This window comes from Lobosporangium transversale, assembly GCF_002105155.1.
Source record: "Lobosporangium transversale strain NRRL 3116 chromosome Unknown BCR41scaffold_55, whole genome shotgun sequence".
Classification (NCBI taxonomy): Eukaryota; Fungi; Mortierellomycota; class Mortierellomycetes; order Mortierellales; family Mortierellaceae; genus Lobosporangium; species Lobosporangium transversale.
Window position 1 is genome coordinate 254,758 of NW_019029033.1, and position 15,821 is coordinate 270,578.

General features: G+C 41.5%; 6 protein-coding genes across 6 annotated transcripts; 2 read left to right on the forward strand and 4 right to left on the reverse strand.

Moving 5' to 3' along the window:
- Nucleotides 1–2,304: 2,304 nt before the first annotated feature.
- Nucleotides 2,305–4,573, reverse strand: BCR41DRAFT_425828 (hypothetical protein; the record flags this gene model as incomplete). The annotated part of the gene is made up of 4 exons (XM_022030636.1): nucleotides 4,469–4,573; nucleotides 3,270–3,769; nucleotides 2,910–3,032; nucleotides 2,305–2,828 (listed from the first exon to the last, which is right to left on the reverse strand). Exons 1-4 carry the CDS (start codon nucleotides 4,537–4,539, stop codon nucleotides 2,305–2,307), a joined length of 1,218 nt encoding a protein of 405 aa, XP_021876717.1. The 5' UTR covers nucleotides 4,540–4,573.
- Nucleotides 4,574–7,916: 3,343 nt separating this feature from the next.
- On the reverse strand, nucleotides 7,917–9,089 carry BCR41DRAFT_400982 (hypothetical protein; the record flags this gene model as incomplete). Its single annotated transcript, XM_022029183.1, has 2 exons — nucleotides 7,917–8,064; nucleotides 8,782–9,089. 2 exons carry the CDS (start codon nucleotides 9,087–9,089, stop codon nucleotides 7,917–7,919), a joined length of 456 nt encoding a protein of 151 aa, XP_021876718.1.
- Nucleotides 9,090–10,263: 1,174 nt separating this feature from the next.
- On the forward strand, nucleotides 10,264–11,363 carry BCR41DRAFT_389885 (biogenesis of lysosome-related organelles complex-1 subunit 2-domain-containing protein; the record flags this gene model as incomplete). The annotated part of the gene is made up of 4 exons (XM_022028173.1): nucleotides 10,264–10,744; nucleotides 10,852–10,971; nucleotides 11,140–11,244; nucleotides 11,335–11,363. 4 exons carry the CDS (start codon nucleotides 10,264–10,266, stop codon nucleotides 11,361–11,363), a joined length of 735 nt encoding a protein of 244 aa, XP_021876719.1.
- A 46-nt stretch (nucleotides 11,364–11,409) lies between these two features.
- On the reverse strand, nucleotides 11,410–12,914 carry BCR41DRAFT_362573 (hypothetical protein). Its single transcript, XM_022025744.1, has 4 exons — nucleotides 12,298–12,914; nucleotides 12,085–12,209; nucleotides 11,706–11,980; nucleotides 11,410–11,606 (listed from the first exon to the last, which is right to left on the reverse strand). The coding sequence occupies exons 1-4, from the start codon at nucleotides 12,808–12,810 to the stop codon at nucleotides 11,449–11,451; spliced, it is 1,071 nt and encodes a 356-aa protein (XP_021876720.1). The 5' UTR covers nucleotides 12,811–12,914; the 3' UTR covers nucleotides 11,410–11,448.
- A 22-nt stretch (nucleotides 12,915–12,936) lies between these two features.
- Nucleotides 12,937–14,477, forward strand: BCR41DRAFT_194418 (hypothetical protein). The gene is made up of 4 exons (XM_022019837.1): nucleotides 12,937–13,093; nucleotides 13,198–13,296; nucleotides 13,395–13,505; nucleotides 13,601–14,477. Exons 1-4 carry the CDS (start codon nucleotides 12,964–12,966, stop codon nucleotides 14,227–14,229), a joined length of 969 nt encoding a protein of 322 aa, XP_021876721.1. The 5' UTR covers nucleotides 12,937–12,963; the 3' UTR covers nucleotides 14,230–14,477.
- On the reverse strand, nucleotides 14,417–15,621 carry BCR41DRAFT_379040 (putative hemolysin-III channel protein Izh2; the record flags this gene model as incomplete). The annotated part of the gene is made up of 3 exons (XM_022027189.1): nucleotides 14,417–14,689; nucleotides 14,806–15,272; nucleotides 15,378–15,621. The coding sequence occupies 3 exons, from the start codon at nucleotides 15,619–15,621 to the stop codon at nucleotides 14,417–14,419; spliced, it is 984 nt and encodes a 327-aa protein (XP_021876722.1).
- Between the last annotated feature and the right edge of the window lie 200 nt (nucleotides 15,622–15,821).

Consider the following 15,821-nt stretch of genomic DNA (forward strand, 5'->3'; position numbering starts at 1 on the left):
CGTCCATGGTCTTCTCCTCCTCCTTAGCCTTAGCCTCGTTCTTCTTCTTACCCCTATCCCTCTCCTTACCTCTATCCTTCACCTTAGCCTCTTGTCGTTGTCGTTGCGATTGTGATGATTGCTGTCGTGCTTGCTGCTCCAGTCGATGAAGCTCTTCTCTTTGTCTTTGAGCTTCAATCTCTGCACGGACAGCTCTTTGTTGGGTTCGCAAAATGAATGGCCTAGGTTGAGTCAGAGGCCTCACCTCCTTCCTGGGTATAGATTGCTTAGGAGGAAGAACCACCGCCTTTGGTATCTTCCTCCTCCCCTCTTCCTCCAACAGCCTCTCTTCCTCCTCCCGCTGCTGAAGCCGTGCCCAGTATCGTTTGCTCCTACCTTCAGTCTCAAACTGGAAGGGTTTAGGGATTGTCCCTGTGGACCTGGGCATCGGCCTCGGCGTGGGCATCGGCGTTGATGCGCGCTTTGTTGGTTTGAGCGCGAGTGGCCGAGATGCCAGAGGATCGTATCGCCTCTTGGCGATAACTGGCGACTTTGGAGCCGCCAGTCTGGTTTTCACCAACGCCTGTGCCTTTGGTGGCGATGGTGATGGCGGTACCAGCGTTGCCTCTGTTTTTGGCCGTTGAGGTCGTGCTGTCGGCTTTGGGCGTACACCAAGAGGATCATGTCGTCTCTTGGTGACCACAGGGGATTTGGGGGCTGTCAGTCGTGTTTTCTCCATTTTAGGTACACTCGAGGTTCCTGAACTTTGGAGGACCTATGCACGTGTATTGTATATTAGAGAAAATAATAATTCTGTTACAACGATTCTTTACAGACACACATTTATACATAAAATATATAATACACATATTTCTGAACTCAACAACAACAGCAACAACAACAGCAACAACAACAGCAACAACAACAGCAGCAACAACAGCAACAACAACAGCAACAACAACAGCAGCAACAACAGCAACAACAACAGCAACAACAACAGCAACAACAACAGCAACAACAACAGCAACAACAACAGCAACAACAACAATAAAATATAAAACAAAACAAATAAAATAAAATAAAATAAAATAAAGTAAAATAGTGTAAAATAAAATAAGCTCTCGACTGAAGACTCCACAACCAGTTAAGCAATTACCTTTTTTTGGCTCATGAGTACACTCTTTTCAAGCTGCTGCTTGCGTTCTGAGAGAGGAATAAAAGGTGACTCGGGCCTAGCTTGCTGCTCATTGGTGATTAGGTCTTGCAGAACCGGTGAAACTGATGTAGCAACTGGTGGCGCTGATGTAGCATTTGGTGGCGCTGATGTAGCAACTGGCAGCATTGGTGCAACAACCTGTGGATTAGAATGTGACTTGGTAGCATTGTTTTTATTGATGTGTGGAGTTGGATCATAAAAGATGGAGGGCTCTTCTTTATGTTTTTGCTGTTGTTGCAGCCATTGCTTGCCTTGAAGATATGCTCTTGTCATATGAATATTTCGAAGTGGTGTCATCTTTGCGTTCTTCTGTTCTTGCGTACCGGGTAAGTTGGGAAAGCTCATAATTATAAAGGGGGGTATCGGGTATCAGGTATCAGGTATCAGGTAACAAGGCAATAGGTAAGAGCTTCTGAAGCTTGGACAGGTGGAATGGTTGAATGAAGAAAGGTTAATCACAACTTTATTAACTTTATATACGACGCGACATTGTAGGCACGTGAAACCGCGGTCACTAATAAAAGAAAGGCGTGTTGTATATTTCTGTTTAAGGGGCAAGAAGATAAGCACAAAATCAGGATGGTGACAGGACAAAGAGTGTTGACAAGAATAACAAGGCAAATAACCTTGACGACAAACAGCGCCATAAGATGCCAAAAGGGAAGGTGGGAGCTTTATAGGTGAGCTCACAAACTGAGTTACCGGAAGTCAAAGGCCTGTTGTGAAAAGGGGAAAAATAAAGGTGAACAGCAAGATGAGTTGTAGGTAGAACTTAAAACTTCTGGGTAAAACCGAACACTTTACTACCTCCACTCTCCCACTCTCTATTATAGCTGGATCTCAAGCTTAAATGATATTTTGTCCACTCCGTCTTCACAGCAACAGTATGGATGACTGCTCTTTATATTACTGAAGGCCTATAAGAGACCCTAAGAAATCATCCAAAGCGCTCGCATTCCGTACAACTATGCACCATTTAAACTATAAAGACTACCATTGCCTTTCCTTGATGGACATTAAAATCACAACGTTGTTGTCACTGAAGTAGTTACTCGTCAGAGTGCGCTCGTTTAAGAGCCATCAGACTATGAAGTGAGATAAAATAAATATTATTCCCACAGATCAAATTCTGGTGTATCAACATTGTGCGATTTGAGAATGTCAGTCACTAAACTCTGTGTTTCAGGATCCCGATTCACAACGCCCTCACAGTATTCGATGCTCGGCCAATTGGTTACAATCCATGTCGCATCCTCAGATTGAATCTGCTGGTGCTTATCATGTATGAATGATAGCCAACGTAAATGCTTCAGATTGACTAGTTCATCCAGACCTGCTCTTAATCTCAAGTCCAGTGTCCGAAACCCCTTAGCTTGCGGAACCCCCCCTGTTAAATAAAGATGTTCTAGTCGAGTCAGCCTGCCAAGTTGCTTAAACACAACACGCTGCTTCTGCATGCTTTCTAGACTCTCCATATCAACATCAACCTCAAGAATGACTGACATTTCAGTCATCTCAATGCAAACCCATTCTGTGCCCTTGACAATCTCTGACACTGTAATATTGCAGCCTCGCAGTTTCTTTAAACGTGAACAACTGGATAATATCGCTTGGACAGTGCCATCAGTCCTAGCTGTATATATATTGAGGAACATTATTTCAACTGTATCACAGAGCCTCTGATCCCTTCTTTTCCGTACTATGCGTCCATTACTCAAAATCTCCTGCTCCTCCGCTAATAGTTCTCGCATAGAGACCGGACCAAAGTTACAATGTGAAGCATCTAGCCGTCTTAGTGTAGTCATCCGCCTGAGAAGTGCCGCCATGTCCTCGTCCTCTATTTTCATGCGTGGAAAAGACAAATCTGATAGACTTGTCAGTGTGTAGGGATGAAGGAATAGTATACTGCAGAAATCGGTACATATTTGCTGTATAGTTTGGGCATCCCCTCTCAGATCATTGAAAGACAGTGAACGTAACCTTGGACATCTCCTAGCCAACATGCCGAGGCAATACGATGATGTGCGCGGATATGGAGGGTTGACTATTAGGACACTCTGAAGGCTTAATGTACGTATATGTGGAAAAATGAATCCCCCTGTGTCGTCGTCCAAGAAGGTGGAAGATAGCCGGCTGATTTTTACTCCAAACATCTCTAAGGCCCCAACTTTCTTACAGACTTGAAAGAATAGATCAACTTCCTCATCCAGTATATTTGTCTCACGGATGTTCAAGACTTCAAGGTGAGTGCATCCTAATACTGCTCTCCATACCCCCCGTAAGCTTGAACATTTGTAAAACCTAAGCTCAGTGATTGTGGAGTTGTGGGCCTTGATGAGATTGAAAAGATCGCTCAGAGTAGAAGAATCTTGAAGTGTTTGTGCCTGGTAGTCAATGTATCTGAGGCGACTACAGCCCTGTAATGAACCGTACTCCTTTGGGAAGCACCAACGGAGCACAAGCGTCTCAATATACTCCTTGTTGTTCTGTAGCGCTCCACTAGTAGGGACAGTTTGAACAATCTCCAGTGTCAATCTTTTTCCAGATGAATTTGACAAGTGTACGGTGGAAGGTCTTGGAGACAAGAATACAACGCAAGAGATCCTTTCGGCGTAAGAAACCACCAACAACGGAAATAATTTCTGGGATCTTCAAGGGGTTCAATTTGCAGTTGCTCATCATGCGAAGCGAGATGGAGTAAACTTATGAATGTGAATGGTCATTGACATTTTGCATCCTTTTTAATTTTTTTTTTTACAATTTGCCACCAATTAACGTAAGCATGAGTAGAGCAGTGATCACAGAATAGTGCCTTCAATAAGGTTGATTGTGTTATTTTAATACTTGTCGGTTAAACAAGCTACCTTTAAGATACTAGGAAGCACCTTTTCATCTCTTTTGCATTTTTAAAGAACAAAACACGTCTATTCCTTTTTTTTTTTTTTTTTTTTTTTTTTTTTGACGTATTCTTCTTGGAAGAGTGAATACTTATGAAGAGTGGTAGAGTTTTCACACTGCCAACTAGCTTCACATTCTTGCTCTCCCAACGTCGAGTACTATAAACATCCTTTTTTTTTTTCTGAACTAGCAAACCAATCAGGAGAGTAGTTTTTCGTTCATATTAACGGTCATTACAACTTATCCTTGACTTCATAAATAGAACATCGAGTTGACTAGTTGCATTTATTACCCAATGTCGACCGACCTACTATAAGTAGATATAGTGAAGTAGTTGGGACAAGTACGTGTGTAATGAGCAATTGTGGTATATACGATTCCTCACGAGCGAGCTTTTTGTCAGCACTAGCTAATAAAGAGAGCGTAGTGTTGTTATTGGAAGACATGATGCGGATAATGTTATAAGCGAGAAAATGATATCCGAAGACTTGGTTTTGTGGCAGGCAAGCTGAATGTTAATGAAGCTTTAGGAATGAAGGAATGGGAAGCAAAATGAATACACCGTTTCTGCATTTGTTGATCTTTGTTGATCTTTTCAAGCCAATCATCTGTAATTGTCAACGATTCAAAAGTGTGTATAAAACCACAGATCTTGCCTTGTACCTGATGATAATCTTTGCACCAGAAAATTAATAAATGCCTCCATGGATGTAGTGCGTGGATACATATCTTAATCTCACTTGCCTCTCAACCTGTTTACTTGTCTATCTATCGTAACAAGCATGGACTTTCTTCAAATAAAATGAAGCTCTGTTACATTATTAAGGAATAGAAAGCTTCGCTGTCCTGGTGACAAAAGCAAAGGATATAATCATGCTAGAAGCGAAGATGTGTTCAGTGTCAAAGATTCATCATCCCTGGATCTAAAAATACGGTCAATATCAAGATCCTCTTAAAGGTACCCTCTCGTTGCCTTTGCTATGGCAAGTATAAGTAGTGAGAGCTAAAGATGAGGCAACTGTAGACGAGTACTATAAATGCCAAAGAAACTTCTCTCCTAATAAAGTGTTCGGTTTTACCCAGAAGTTTTAAGTTCTACCTACAACTCATCTTGCTGTTCACCTTTATTTTTCCCCTTTTCACAACAGGCCTTTGACTTCCGGTAACTCAGTTTGTGAGCTCACCTATAAAGCTCCCACCTTCCCTTTTGGCATCTTATGGCGCTGTTTGTCGTCAAGGTTATTTGCCTTGTTATTCTTGTCAACACTCTTTGTCCTGTCACCATCCTGATTTTGTGCTTATCTTCTTGCCCCTTAAACAGAAATATACAACACGCCTTTCTTTTATTAGTGACCGCGGTTTCACGTGCCTACAATGTCGCGTCGTATATAAAGTTAATAAAGTTGTGATTAACCTTTCTTCATTCAACCATTCCACCTGTCCAAGCTTCAGAAGCTCTTACCTATTGCCTTGTTACCTGATACCTGATACCTGATACCCGATACCCCCCTTTATAATTATGAGCTTTCCCAACTTACCCGGTACGCAAGAACAGAAGAACGCAAAGATGACACCACTTCGAAATATTCATATGACAAGAGCATATCTTCAAGGCAAGCAATGGCTGCAACAACAGCAAAAACATAAAGAAGAGCCCTCCATCTTTTATGATCCAACTCCACACATCAATAAAAACAATGCTACCAAGTCACATTCTAATCCACAGGTTGTTGCACCAATGCTGCCAGTTGCTACATCAGCGCCACCAAATGCTACATCAGCGCCACCAGTTGCTACATCAGTTTCACCGGTTCTGCAAGACCTAATCACCAATGAGCAGCAAGCTAGGCCCGAGTCACCTTTTATTCCTCTCTCAGAACGCAAGCAGCAGCTTGAAAAGAGTGTACTCATGAGCCAAAAAAAGGTAATTGCTTAACTGGTTGTGGAGTCTTCAGTCGAGAGCTTATTTTATTTTACACTATTTTACTTTATTTTATTTTATTTTATTTTATTTGTTTTGTTTTATATTTTATTGTTGTTGTTGCTGTTGTTGTTGCTGTTGTTGTTGCTGTTGTTGTTGCTGTTGTTGTTGCTGTTGTTGTTGCTGTTGTTGCTGCTGTTGTTGTTGCTGTTGTTGTTGCTGTTGTTGCTGCTGTTGTTGTTGCTGTTGTTGTTGCTGTTGTTGTTGCTGTTGTTGTTGAGTTCAGAAATATGTGTATTATATATTTTATGTATAAATGTGTGTCTGTAAAGAATCGTTGTAACAGAATTATTATTTTCTCTAATATACAATACACGTGCATAGGTCCTCCAAAGTTCAGGAACCTCGAGTGTACCTAAAATGGAGAAAACACGACTGACAGCCCCCAAATCCCCTGTGGTCACCAAGAGACGACATGATCCTCTTGGTGTACGCCCAAAGCCGACAGCACGACCTCAACGGCCAAAAACAGAGGCAACGCTGGTACCGCCATCACCATCGCCACCAAAGGCACAGGCGTTGGTGAAAACCAGACTGGCGGCTCCAAAGTCGCCAGTTATCGCCAAGAGGCGATACGATCCTCTGGCATCTCGGCCACTCGCGCTCAAACCAACAAAGCGCGCATCAACGCCGATGCCCACGCCGAGGCCGATGCCCAGGTCCACAGGGACAATCCCTAAACCCTTCCAGTTTGAGACTGAAGGTAGGAGCAAACGATACTGGGCACGGCTTCAGCAGCGGGAGGAGGAAGAGAGGCTGTTGGAGGAAGAGGGGAGGAGGAAGATACCAAAGGCGGTGGTTCTTCCTCCTAAGCAATCTATACCCAGGAAGGAGGTGAGGCCTCTGACTCAACCTAGGCCATTCATTTTGCGAACCCAACAAAGAGCTGTCCGTGCAGAGATTGAAGCTCAAAGACAAAGAGAAGAGCTTCATCGACTGGAGCAGCAAGCACGACAGCAATCATCACAATCGCAACGACAACGACAAGAGGCTAAGGTGAAGGATAGAGGTAAGGAGAGGGATAGGGGTAAGAAGAAGAACGAGGCTAAGGCTAAGGAGGAGGAGAAGACCATGGACGAGGAAGCGAATAAGGATGAGGAAGAGGAAGGAGACGAAGAAGAAAGAAGACGTAAACAAGAAAGAGAAGAAATAGTAAGTTTATACAAGGAGTTTGCTCAACGTCGATATCCTACCCCTGATCCCAATATGGATGCACAAACTTGGAGAAGGATGAATGATATTTGAAGAGGGGAAAAAAAAGAAAAAAACTTATTGTTTTTTTGTGAAGTAGAAACATTTGAAAAAAAAAAAAAAAAAAAAAAAAAAAAAACATTGTTTTTTTGTAAGTAGAAACATTTGAAAGAAAAAGAAAAAGAAAAAGAAAAAGAAAAAGAAAAAGAAAAAAAAAAACTTTATTGTTTTTTTGTAATAATTAGCTGAATAAAATATGAAATCGTAACTTCACTCAATGCTTTGAACCTGTTCATATTTTATATTTATCTAGAAATTACTTATTCACCGTTGCCTCTGACGTTTATTACTAAGTTTGAGTCCTGGTAGCACTGGAAGTCGTGCTTCGCACAGATCAGAGGCTTTCTGTACAGCCTGTACTACTTCTTGTATCCCAGGAATAGGTGCATTGTCATCTAAAATGCTTTCTACTAACTTCCCCAGGATAAAAAAAACTGGTATGAGGGAGCTCTAACGTCGCTAATGCGATATGCTTGCAGCACATTTCTGCTCGAAAGAAATCAAGACATGTGCACCCATTGAACTGGTCAACTTCGCCCGCCTTCCAATCGACTGCCACCTCATATGATTTGTCTGGGTCAGTGAACGACTTTACACTGAAGACCTGTCGCTTGCTGTCAGAGACATGAGAACAGCCTCAGGGTTCTCTGACCGCTTGCCCGCAATATAGTCCAAGACCTTGATTTTGGCCGCCAGCTCTTGCTTCGCTCCAGGCGTCATCCTTCCAATTCGAAAAGTCCTTCACAATAGTAAAGCATCCAGCGTCTTCTATCCGCTATTGAATTGAAATAGTTTTTATTCAAATACTGTACTATTTTCGGAGCACGACCCTCTCAAGCCGTTCTAAACTGTCAATCAACCTATCTGCCTCTTTTTCTGACTTCGTGTAAAGAATCGTATGAAGCGCTGATCTTATCTATCGGGTGTCCAAGGCAATCAGTTAGCACGCGAACCAAGATCACCGCCAAAGCAGCACTACTCAAGCTCAAAACCATTCTTACCATCTACTTCCTCAGATCCTTTTCGGTGGAAGAAAGGTCAGTTGACCCAAGATTGTTATTAGTGAAATTCAGTTCCCATGTATTCATGATATGCCAGGTACAGTAAAAGATACGGGTATATAAAGAGAAAACTGCTTGAATAGTGTTGATCTCATTTTGGCCTTGGTCAGTGATAACCACGTTAGGCTGGTACTCTTTTTCGCATAGTTCATCCATTTTTATCTTCAATGCACGAAGCCATCCCTCTAGGATGCTCTATTTTTGACTCTTTGTCAAGAAGAAAGTACACGACAAACCCAAGCCTGTTTGCCTGTTCTTAACAACAATCGTAAATAGGTAGGTACCTTGCCTACAAGAACAGAATGTTTGAATAATATGTGAGCGAGTAAAACTAGATCATTGTGGTTTTATACATTCTTCAATTTATTAAATAAATAAAAAAATAAAAAACATACCCGCTTGCTTGATGTGTGCCATCGAAACGGAATGTATCACCCCATTTTCTTAGTTCTTGCAACTGCCGTGGTGACGAAAATCCGTAATAGAGGTTATGCTCCTGATCATTATAGGTAAAGAAGTCTTGCCTTCTAAATTCCTCCATCCAAAGGTGTGCCGAAATGATTGGATCTTTGTGCTTTCTCATATTTTTAGCCGTTATTGTGTAAAGGATGTTGTAGACATCATCCCCTGAGAGTGGCTGGCCTTCACTCTCATTGTTTAAGAGCCTTATGAATTTGGCATGGTCCATCGTCAAATGATCCATAATTGCAGGAATCGACCGCCCCTTAGGATCATAGCCTTGATTCTTTGCTTGATCGCTTTAGACTTGCTTTGTGTACCTACATCATCTTTGCTACCTAGCTTGTTAAGTTCCAGCAAATACTCAATCCGCTAGGCGGTGCTGGTCGGTAGATAGGATTGAAATAGGACGCGCATCCGCATTTGATCGATTTTTTTTTACCCTGGTGATCCCAGACTTCCCTCCGGGCACTCGTCCTTTGACTACCTTCTGACTCCCTCTACGGTGACAATCGTATCTGGTTATAATCTGATCCATCTCTTCTTTACGGCTTTGTTGGCATACTTGGTAACATCTGTGCAATAAGCTTGCGCCTTGGCATGCGGTAGAAAATTGGTACCAATGCAGGCTTGATGGTGTAACCTCCAATTATCCAGATACGATGCATTGAGAATAAAAATCAATCGATGCTTTTTGTCCAATTTGAAGATGCCATCATCCTGGATTCAAAGCTCCTCAGCAGTCGCGAGAATATGTGGGTCAGAGAAAAGGGTTTTCCTTACTGCGTCCATTACTTTCTTCTTGAGTTCCATTTCAAGGTCTTTCTGTAGATCTTTAATTACCTTAGCGTCAGCATCGCCGGCATTCTGGCACCCTTCATCGCCTGCCGTTTCAGCAGAAATATCATCACCCACAATACCGCTGTCTTCGGTGGCTCCATACGTATTTCCAAAGTACTTTGTTCTGTATCCCTACTTTCTTCGTCTTCACTATCACCATCATCGCTAAATCTGGTACTGTCTAAACCACTATCAAGTTCAGCAAGACGATGCCTCTTGAAATAATCCAAGTTAGTCTCTAATACCAAGTGTACTATCGCTGCCGCCAATAAAAAGAAATGAAAAATAAAATGAATAATAATAATAATAATAATAATAATAATATATATATATATATATAAACTCGCTAGGATCTCTATAATGTCCGAGATCATTCCCTCAAGTTCCTCATCAAGAGTCTTGTAGCAAGGTGAGGCTGATGTGTGCTATGAACACGCACGATCGGAAATATGACGTTTAGAACTTCTACCGCATTTATTGCATTTCATTAGAGGTAACATCAGGGATTTCTCCAGGTCTGTTCGCGTAACACAAAATGTCCATATTGTTCAGCTTCATTCAATTTTCAGCAGATCAAGATGAGCAACTCACAAGCTATGGACTCAAGGCCACCAAGTATCCAGCTTGAACCAGCACATGACACCACAACAGCTACTTCTGGATCTACAAGTAATTTCTCCATCTCACAGACAGTTGGCTCGACCTCTCCTTCAATAGCTGGCATTTCACAACTCATGTCACCACCCACCAAAACCTCTGCAACCATGGCACTCTCGCCTGAACAGCATATCCCTTCCGCCCCCTCTTCCCCTTCTTCCCCTAATGTGAAGCAGATGTCCAAAGGCGGTAAAACAATTTCTGTATCTCCTACGCCTTCTTCGTCGTCTTCGTCATTACGAGCGCCATCGTTACATTCTTCAGTCTCTCAGCAGTCAAGTACTGCCGCTCAAAGTTTCTCGGCAGCAGATGCTGCAAGGCATTTAAGTCAAGAGCATGTAACGAGGACTAGTCAGGATATGTTCAAAAAGATTGTGGATTATGTCAAGAGTGAGATGCTCAGTAAGGGACTTTTTATTTGCAAGCTTGATTTTTTTTTTTTTTTGCCGTAATCCCAAAGAGGAGAATGAAACCCTGATGAAAACTTTTTTTTTTTAAAAAAAAAAAAGCTACGGCCGAAGATTATAGGTTATTGGAGAACATGAACATCCTGACGAAAGAACGATATAATGAATTAGCAGGAGTAGCACAGGAACTGATGGTGGAGGTTGGCAAGCTCAGGACTACATGTAAAGGCTACCAACAAAAAAAAAAAAAAAAAAAAAAAAAAGAAAAAAAAAGAAAGAGAGTATATTTCACCATGTTTGCTTGGACATCAGAACTAATATGGTTAATACACGACTTTTTTTTTTTTGTTTTTTTTTCTTTTGTTTTTTTCTTTTTCTCTTGGACAACAGATTCGGATTTTGAGCCATATCTAGCAAGGATTGACGAGATCAGTGAACAAGCCGAAATGATAAGCAATATTGCAATAGAACTGGATGAGTATACAAAGTCATTAGGTAGGTCATAAAATCTTGTCTCAAATGATTGTGGAGGAAATAAAAGAAGCGTAAAAAAAACTTACTTCAATTATATTTTTTAACATTTAGAAATGCGGCTTAAACGCGTAACAAAATAAACTGGCAATCAGCATCAGGATGTAATATTAACAATTTAATTAAGAACCAAAGGCAGAAATACAGTTTATTTAATCATTAGTCATCTTAGATATCCTTCTCAGAAATGAGTTTCTCGACACGTTTCCGACACTCGTTCAGGACTTGATTACGGATCAGATCAATCGTGGGGCTCTCTCCAAACTGCTTGACAGATCCGCTAGGCAGGACCAGCTTTTCAATCGGGAGCACTAATCTCGAAGTGCCTATCACAATAGAAAAAAAAAAAAAAAAAAAAAAAAAAAAAACCCTATTAGAAAGGATTTTGCAAGAATTCGTGCTTTTTAGAGCTCTTTTCAACTTACTAGTAATGAAGGCGCCTTCCCAATCATCAACATTCTTCAGATTAGGAAACGTGAAATCAACAGGAATATTTTCCGATTTACAAACATCCAGGACCACCTTCATTATGGTCCCTTGCAACACACTGCCCAGTGGTGCTGTCAACAATTTGTGATGCTGGCGATCGAGAGCAAAAAAGTTGGAAGACAAGCCTTCGTACACATCCTGTGTCTTATCGTCCAGCAACAGGGCTTCATTGGAGTCCTTATTCAATGCAGCTTCGAATGCTTCCCGAACTCTGAGATTGAAAGAAAAAGCAAATATTAGCAAACAAACAAACAAACAGAAAAAAAGGTCAATAACAACAATTACAATAATTACAATAGCGATGCTGTATTTTACCGAACCCATTGTGAATCCTTGGCAGAGGCTTGATGACGAGGTGCTCCATGCACTTCAACTTGACAGCGTGACGTTCTGAGAGCAATTAGTGGCTCAAAGTGTGCAACCAAAGTCGGCTCTTTTGCCTGAGGAAGAAAAAAAAAGAAAGTCAACGCGGAAATACATTTCCAACCTTTTTAATGAATCCATAGTTCACATAGACATTAGGCTTACTCCAGAATCCCAGGTGCATAGAACGGTCACTTTAGTCTCGCCAATTGAGGCGGAATCAATGGAGTTGTATTCCTTAGCTTGTTTGTAGTAAAACTTGAGTCCCTCGCTTACTAGATTAGTCGTTTCCAATTTCATTATCTCCCTGGTTCTGAATGCAGCCAGCGCAGAAGTGATGGTAGGATCTTCTTTCTCCAAACTGTTTATATCATTGTTCTCATGGTCACCACCACGATCATGGCCATTATTATGACTGTCGGTATCAGTCCCCGGTGTTGTAACGCGACTAGTAAGAGCATGAAACTTGATCTGCTGTAAGGAGTCAGCAAGACGGTTTGTATGGCCGGTGAAATCCATGATCCCAATTTTGTTGAACGTGCGCATACCGGTGTATGCACCCGATGGATAGTCAAGTAAGATGGCTTTAGAAGATTTTGAGGTGAGCATAGTGATGATTTCAACTGCGGTAGAGCCTGCAATGGTTCTACGGATGGCGAGGACATTTCTTGGAAGCATGTTTGAAGTGATCTTGGCGATTTGTTTGCGTATTCTAGGTTGGATGAAAGAAACAAATCAAAAAAAGAATGAATGCTTTTAAACTTTTAAAACAGAACAATTCCTTTGTTTGTTTCTTCTCTTTTTATTTTTCCCACCATTCTTTTTATACTAATGTCGGAACCAACACAAAAGGAAATCTCCATTCCATGGCCCGGCAAAAGTGCCATTGCTGTCACTCTAACAGTACCACCAAAGACAGTCAAGCCATCGGGGTATGGTCTTATTCTCGGACCAGGTGCAGGTGGGGCTGCAAATATATAAAGAGCAAAAAAAATAAAACCTCTTAAAACAACCCATCATAATCCTAGAGTACGAATTAATAGAGTTCACATTCCAAATATGTAGGGGGCGATGAAAAGGCGCCGCTACTGACAGCAGTTGCGAGCGAAATTGCGAAGCAGGGGCATTATTGTGCACGATACCGTGCAAAGGTCCCCAACTTGGGTAAAATGTCACCCCTGTAATCCTGCATGTGCTGCGCAATAGTGGATCATCTTTGACTCTTGACATTTGTACATTTGTTTCATTGTTAACTGCAACAGGGTTTCGTGTGTCGCTTTGCACACGAGTCATGGAACATTTATTTCATCCAACGTCAGGATTATACCCTATGAAAGGCTGTTTTCTTGGAGGACACAGCATGGGAACTAGAGGTAGGGCTACAAAAGTGACAAAAAAAACCAAAAAGAAAAAAGAAGAAAGCCTCCTACTAAAATCAACTTTATTTGTTTTCTCCCACGGTTTGCAGTCGCTGGAACTATTGCAGCACAATTGGCTACAAGTAAAGAAGATGTCTCTGTTACTCCCAAATCCCCTAAAAAGGCAAAGACCAAGAACAAGGCCAAAACTAAGCCAACGACAGCATCAACGACGACGACAGCGAAAACAGGCTCGTCATCAGAGTCATTGGAATATCCTCCCAATTTTATCCTAGGGCTCCTTCTTTATTCCTATCCTTTACACACTGCTGAGAACCCAAAAGCCCTTCGTGATCAGATCCTTTACGATATACCGCCCATGACAGCTACTTTGTTTATCTTAGGATTGAAGGATACGATGTGTCAACCTTCATTGTTTGCTAAAGTCTTCAAGGACATGAAGGCGTCAAGACGAGAAGTAGTGCAAGTGGTCGATGCAGACCATGGATTAGGATTTGGGAGCTCTATTCCGGCTAGAGGCAAAAAGGAAGCATTGATCGAGGCGATTACAGAATGGACAACGTCCTTTATGGATGAGACCATTGCAGCCCTAGTCGATGAGGGCCCTAAACAGAAAACGATAGCAGGAAGTCGAACAGGATCTACGAAAAAGAAGGCGGAACTCAAGAAGACGGCAAATGAATGGACTGTGACAACATCAACTATCCCATGTAATTAATTGAATACAAAATAAAACTAAAATAAAATAAAAAATCTAAAATTAATTGTATTGTGACATTGAAAAAGTTTAACGTCTATGAAAGATACTGCAATGAGAGAGAGAGGGAGAGAAGGAGAGGGAGAGGGAGGGGGATGGATTCCTAAAAAAAATAATATAGGAATATAGCTTTGTTTTATATTATATTCTAGTATAAGATCCGCATCTGTTCAATGGAGACCGAGCAACTGTGGTTAGCGTCGTGCCAGAAGCTCATGGTCTTGATGGTACCAATGATATGGAAGGTGACTCCCATGAGAACACAAATGTGAAAGATTTGATGTGAAGAACCAAAATGATCAAATTTGCCAGGGAAGAACTTTTCAGGGGTTCGACTCGCATAGAGAAGCGCTCCAATCACATAGGATGCAGCCATGTAGAGAAGATAGTCCAATGCGATGGCCTTTTGTCCAAGGCTAAACTGAGAAATTTGAAGTGTATAACGGTAAGCATGTGTTAGTGATCAAAAAGTAAAAGGAAGCAATCGTCATCATTGTTGCTAAAATCTTTCATATGCTTGATAAAGGGTAGACTTACTCCATAAAGAAAAGCTGCGTGGATGAGAGAGAAGATACCAGAGAAACCCAGGGCCAAGAACATGACAGATCGTATCCATCGATAATGTGGTCTTCTGAGTTCAGGACGGATGACTGAAATGATTGTTGCAATCCCAAAGACGGTGATCAGGGCAGAATAAAGAATCTGCCAGGTTTTGAAGCAGTAGAACATGTAGTAGGTGCTTGGGATATACGAGCCCGTGATCAAGAGCACAATCCCAACATAATCACAGCGGTTCCAATGACCACACACAGGCTCAGAGTGACAAGAAAAGGTGTGGAAAAACCCAGAGATGGACAGACAAATGACAGCTCCGAATAAAAAGATGTAGAAGACCACGATATCTGCCCACAAGATTGTATCAAGAGTCTGGAATACGTTTGTATAAATCAGAGGTGCAATGATGACACAAGCAAGGGCTCCCAGTAGGTGGGACCAAATGTTGACTACAAGGAAGGAAAGAAGGATCATGAATAGAAACCCAATGTCAATAATAGATCCTTCAACATAAGCAACAGTGCATGGCATATTTTGGAAATTTTTTTTAATACCTGATTCATTATGTAGAAAGAGCAAGGAAGCAAGGCATTTCTTGTAACTAAAAGTCTGTCGACGGTAACCTGTCAGAATAGATGGATTATCACGCATCCATGTTGGCAAGTCATCCCATGTACAGATCGGACTGATTTCTCCCTTCAATGGTGTTCTGCTTGTGATGGATGATAAATCCGTGGATGTTGTGCTTTGTGCTTGAGCATAGTTAACATTGTGTGCTGTAGTGGTTGAATAGCTCATATCTGAATCAACTGGTGAAGGTTTCTGAGCAGTTGAGGTTCTTTTAATGATGGAAGTACCCGTCATTGTCCTTGAGGAAAAAGACAAAGAGGGGAAAAAAGAGGAAGGAGAGGGCGGAGAGAAGAGAAAAGAAAAGAAAAGAAAGGATACTATAATAACAAACTTAGAAAACAAGAAAACAGGGGGAATAGAAAAGCATT

Bases quoted from the DNA above. Each gene is read 5' to 3' on its own strand.
- BCR41DRAFT_194418 (XM_022019837.1), top strand. From the start codon at position 12,964: ATGTCGGAACCAACACAAAAGGAAATCTCCATTCCATGGCCCGGCAAA. The intron at 13,297-13,394 runs GTAAAATGTCAC...TAACTGCAACAG, and splicing joins TGCAAAGGTCCCCAACTTGG to GGTTTCGTGTGTCGCTTTGC. The intron at 13,506-13,600 runs GTAGGGCTACAA...CACGGTTTGCAG, and splicing joins ACACAGCATGGGAACTAGAG to TCGCTGGAACTATTGCAGCA.
- BCR41DRAFT_362573 (XM_022025744.1), bottom strand. From the start codon at position 12,810: ATGCTTCCAAGAAATGTCCTCGCCATCCGTAGAACCATTGCAGGCTCT. The intron at 12,210-12,297 runs GTAAGCCTAATG...TTTCTTCCTCAG, and splicing joins TATGCACCTGGGATTCTGGA to GCAAAAGAGCCGACTTTGGT. The intron at 11,607-11,705 runs GTAAGTTGAAAA...CTATTGTGATAG, and splicing joins GGAAGGCGCCTTCATTACTA to GCACTTCGAGATTAGTGCTC.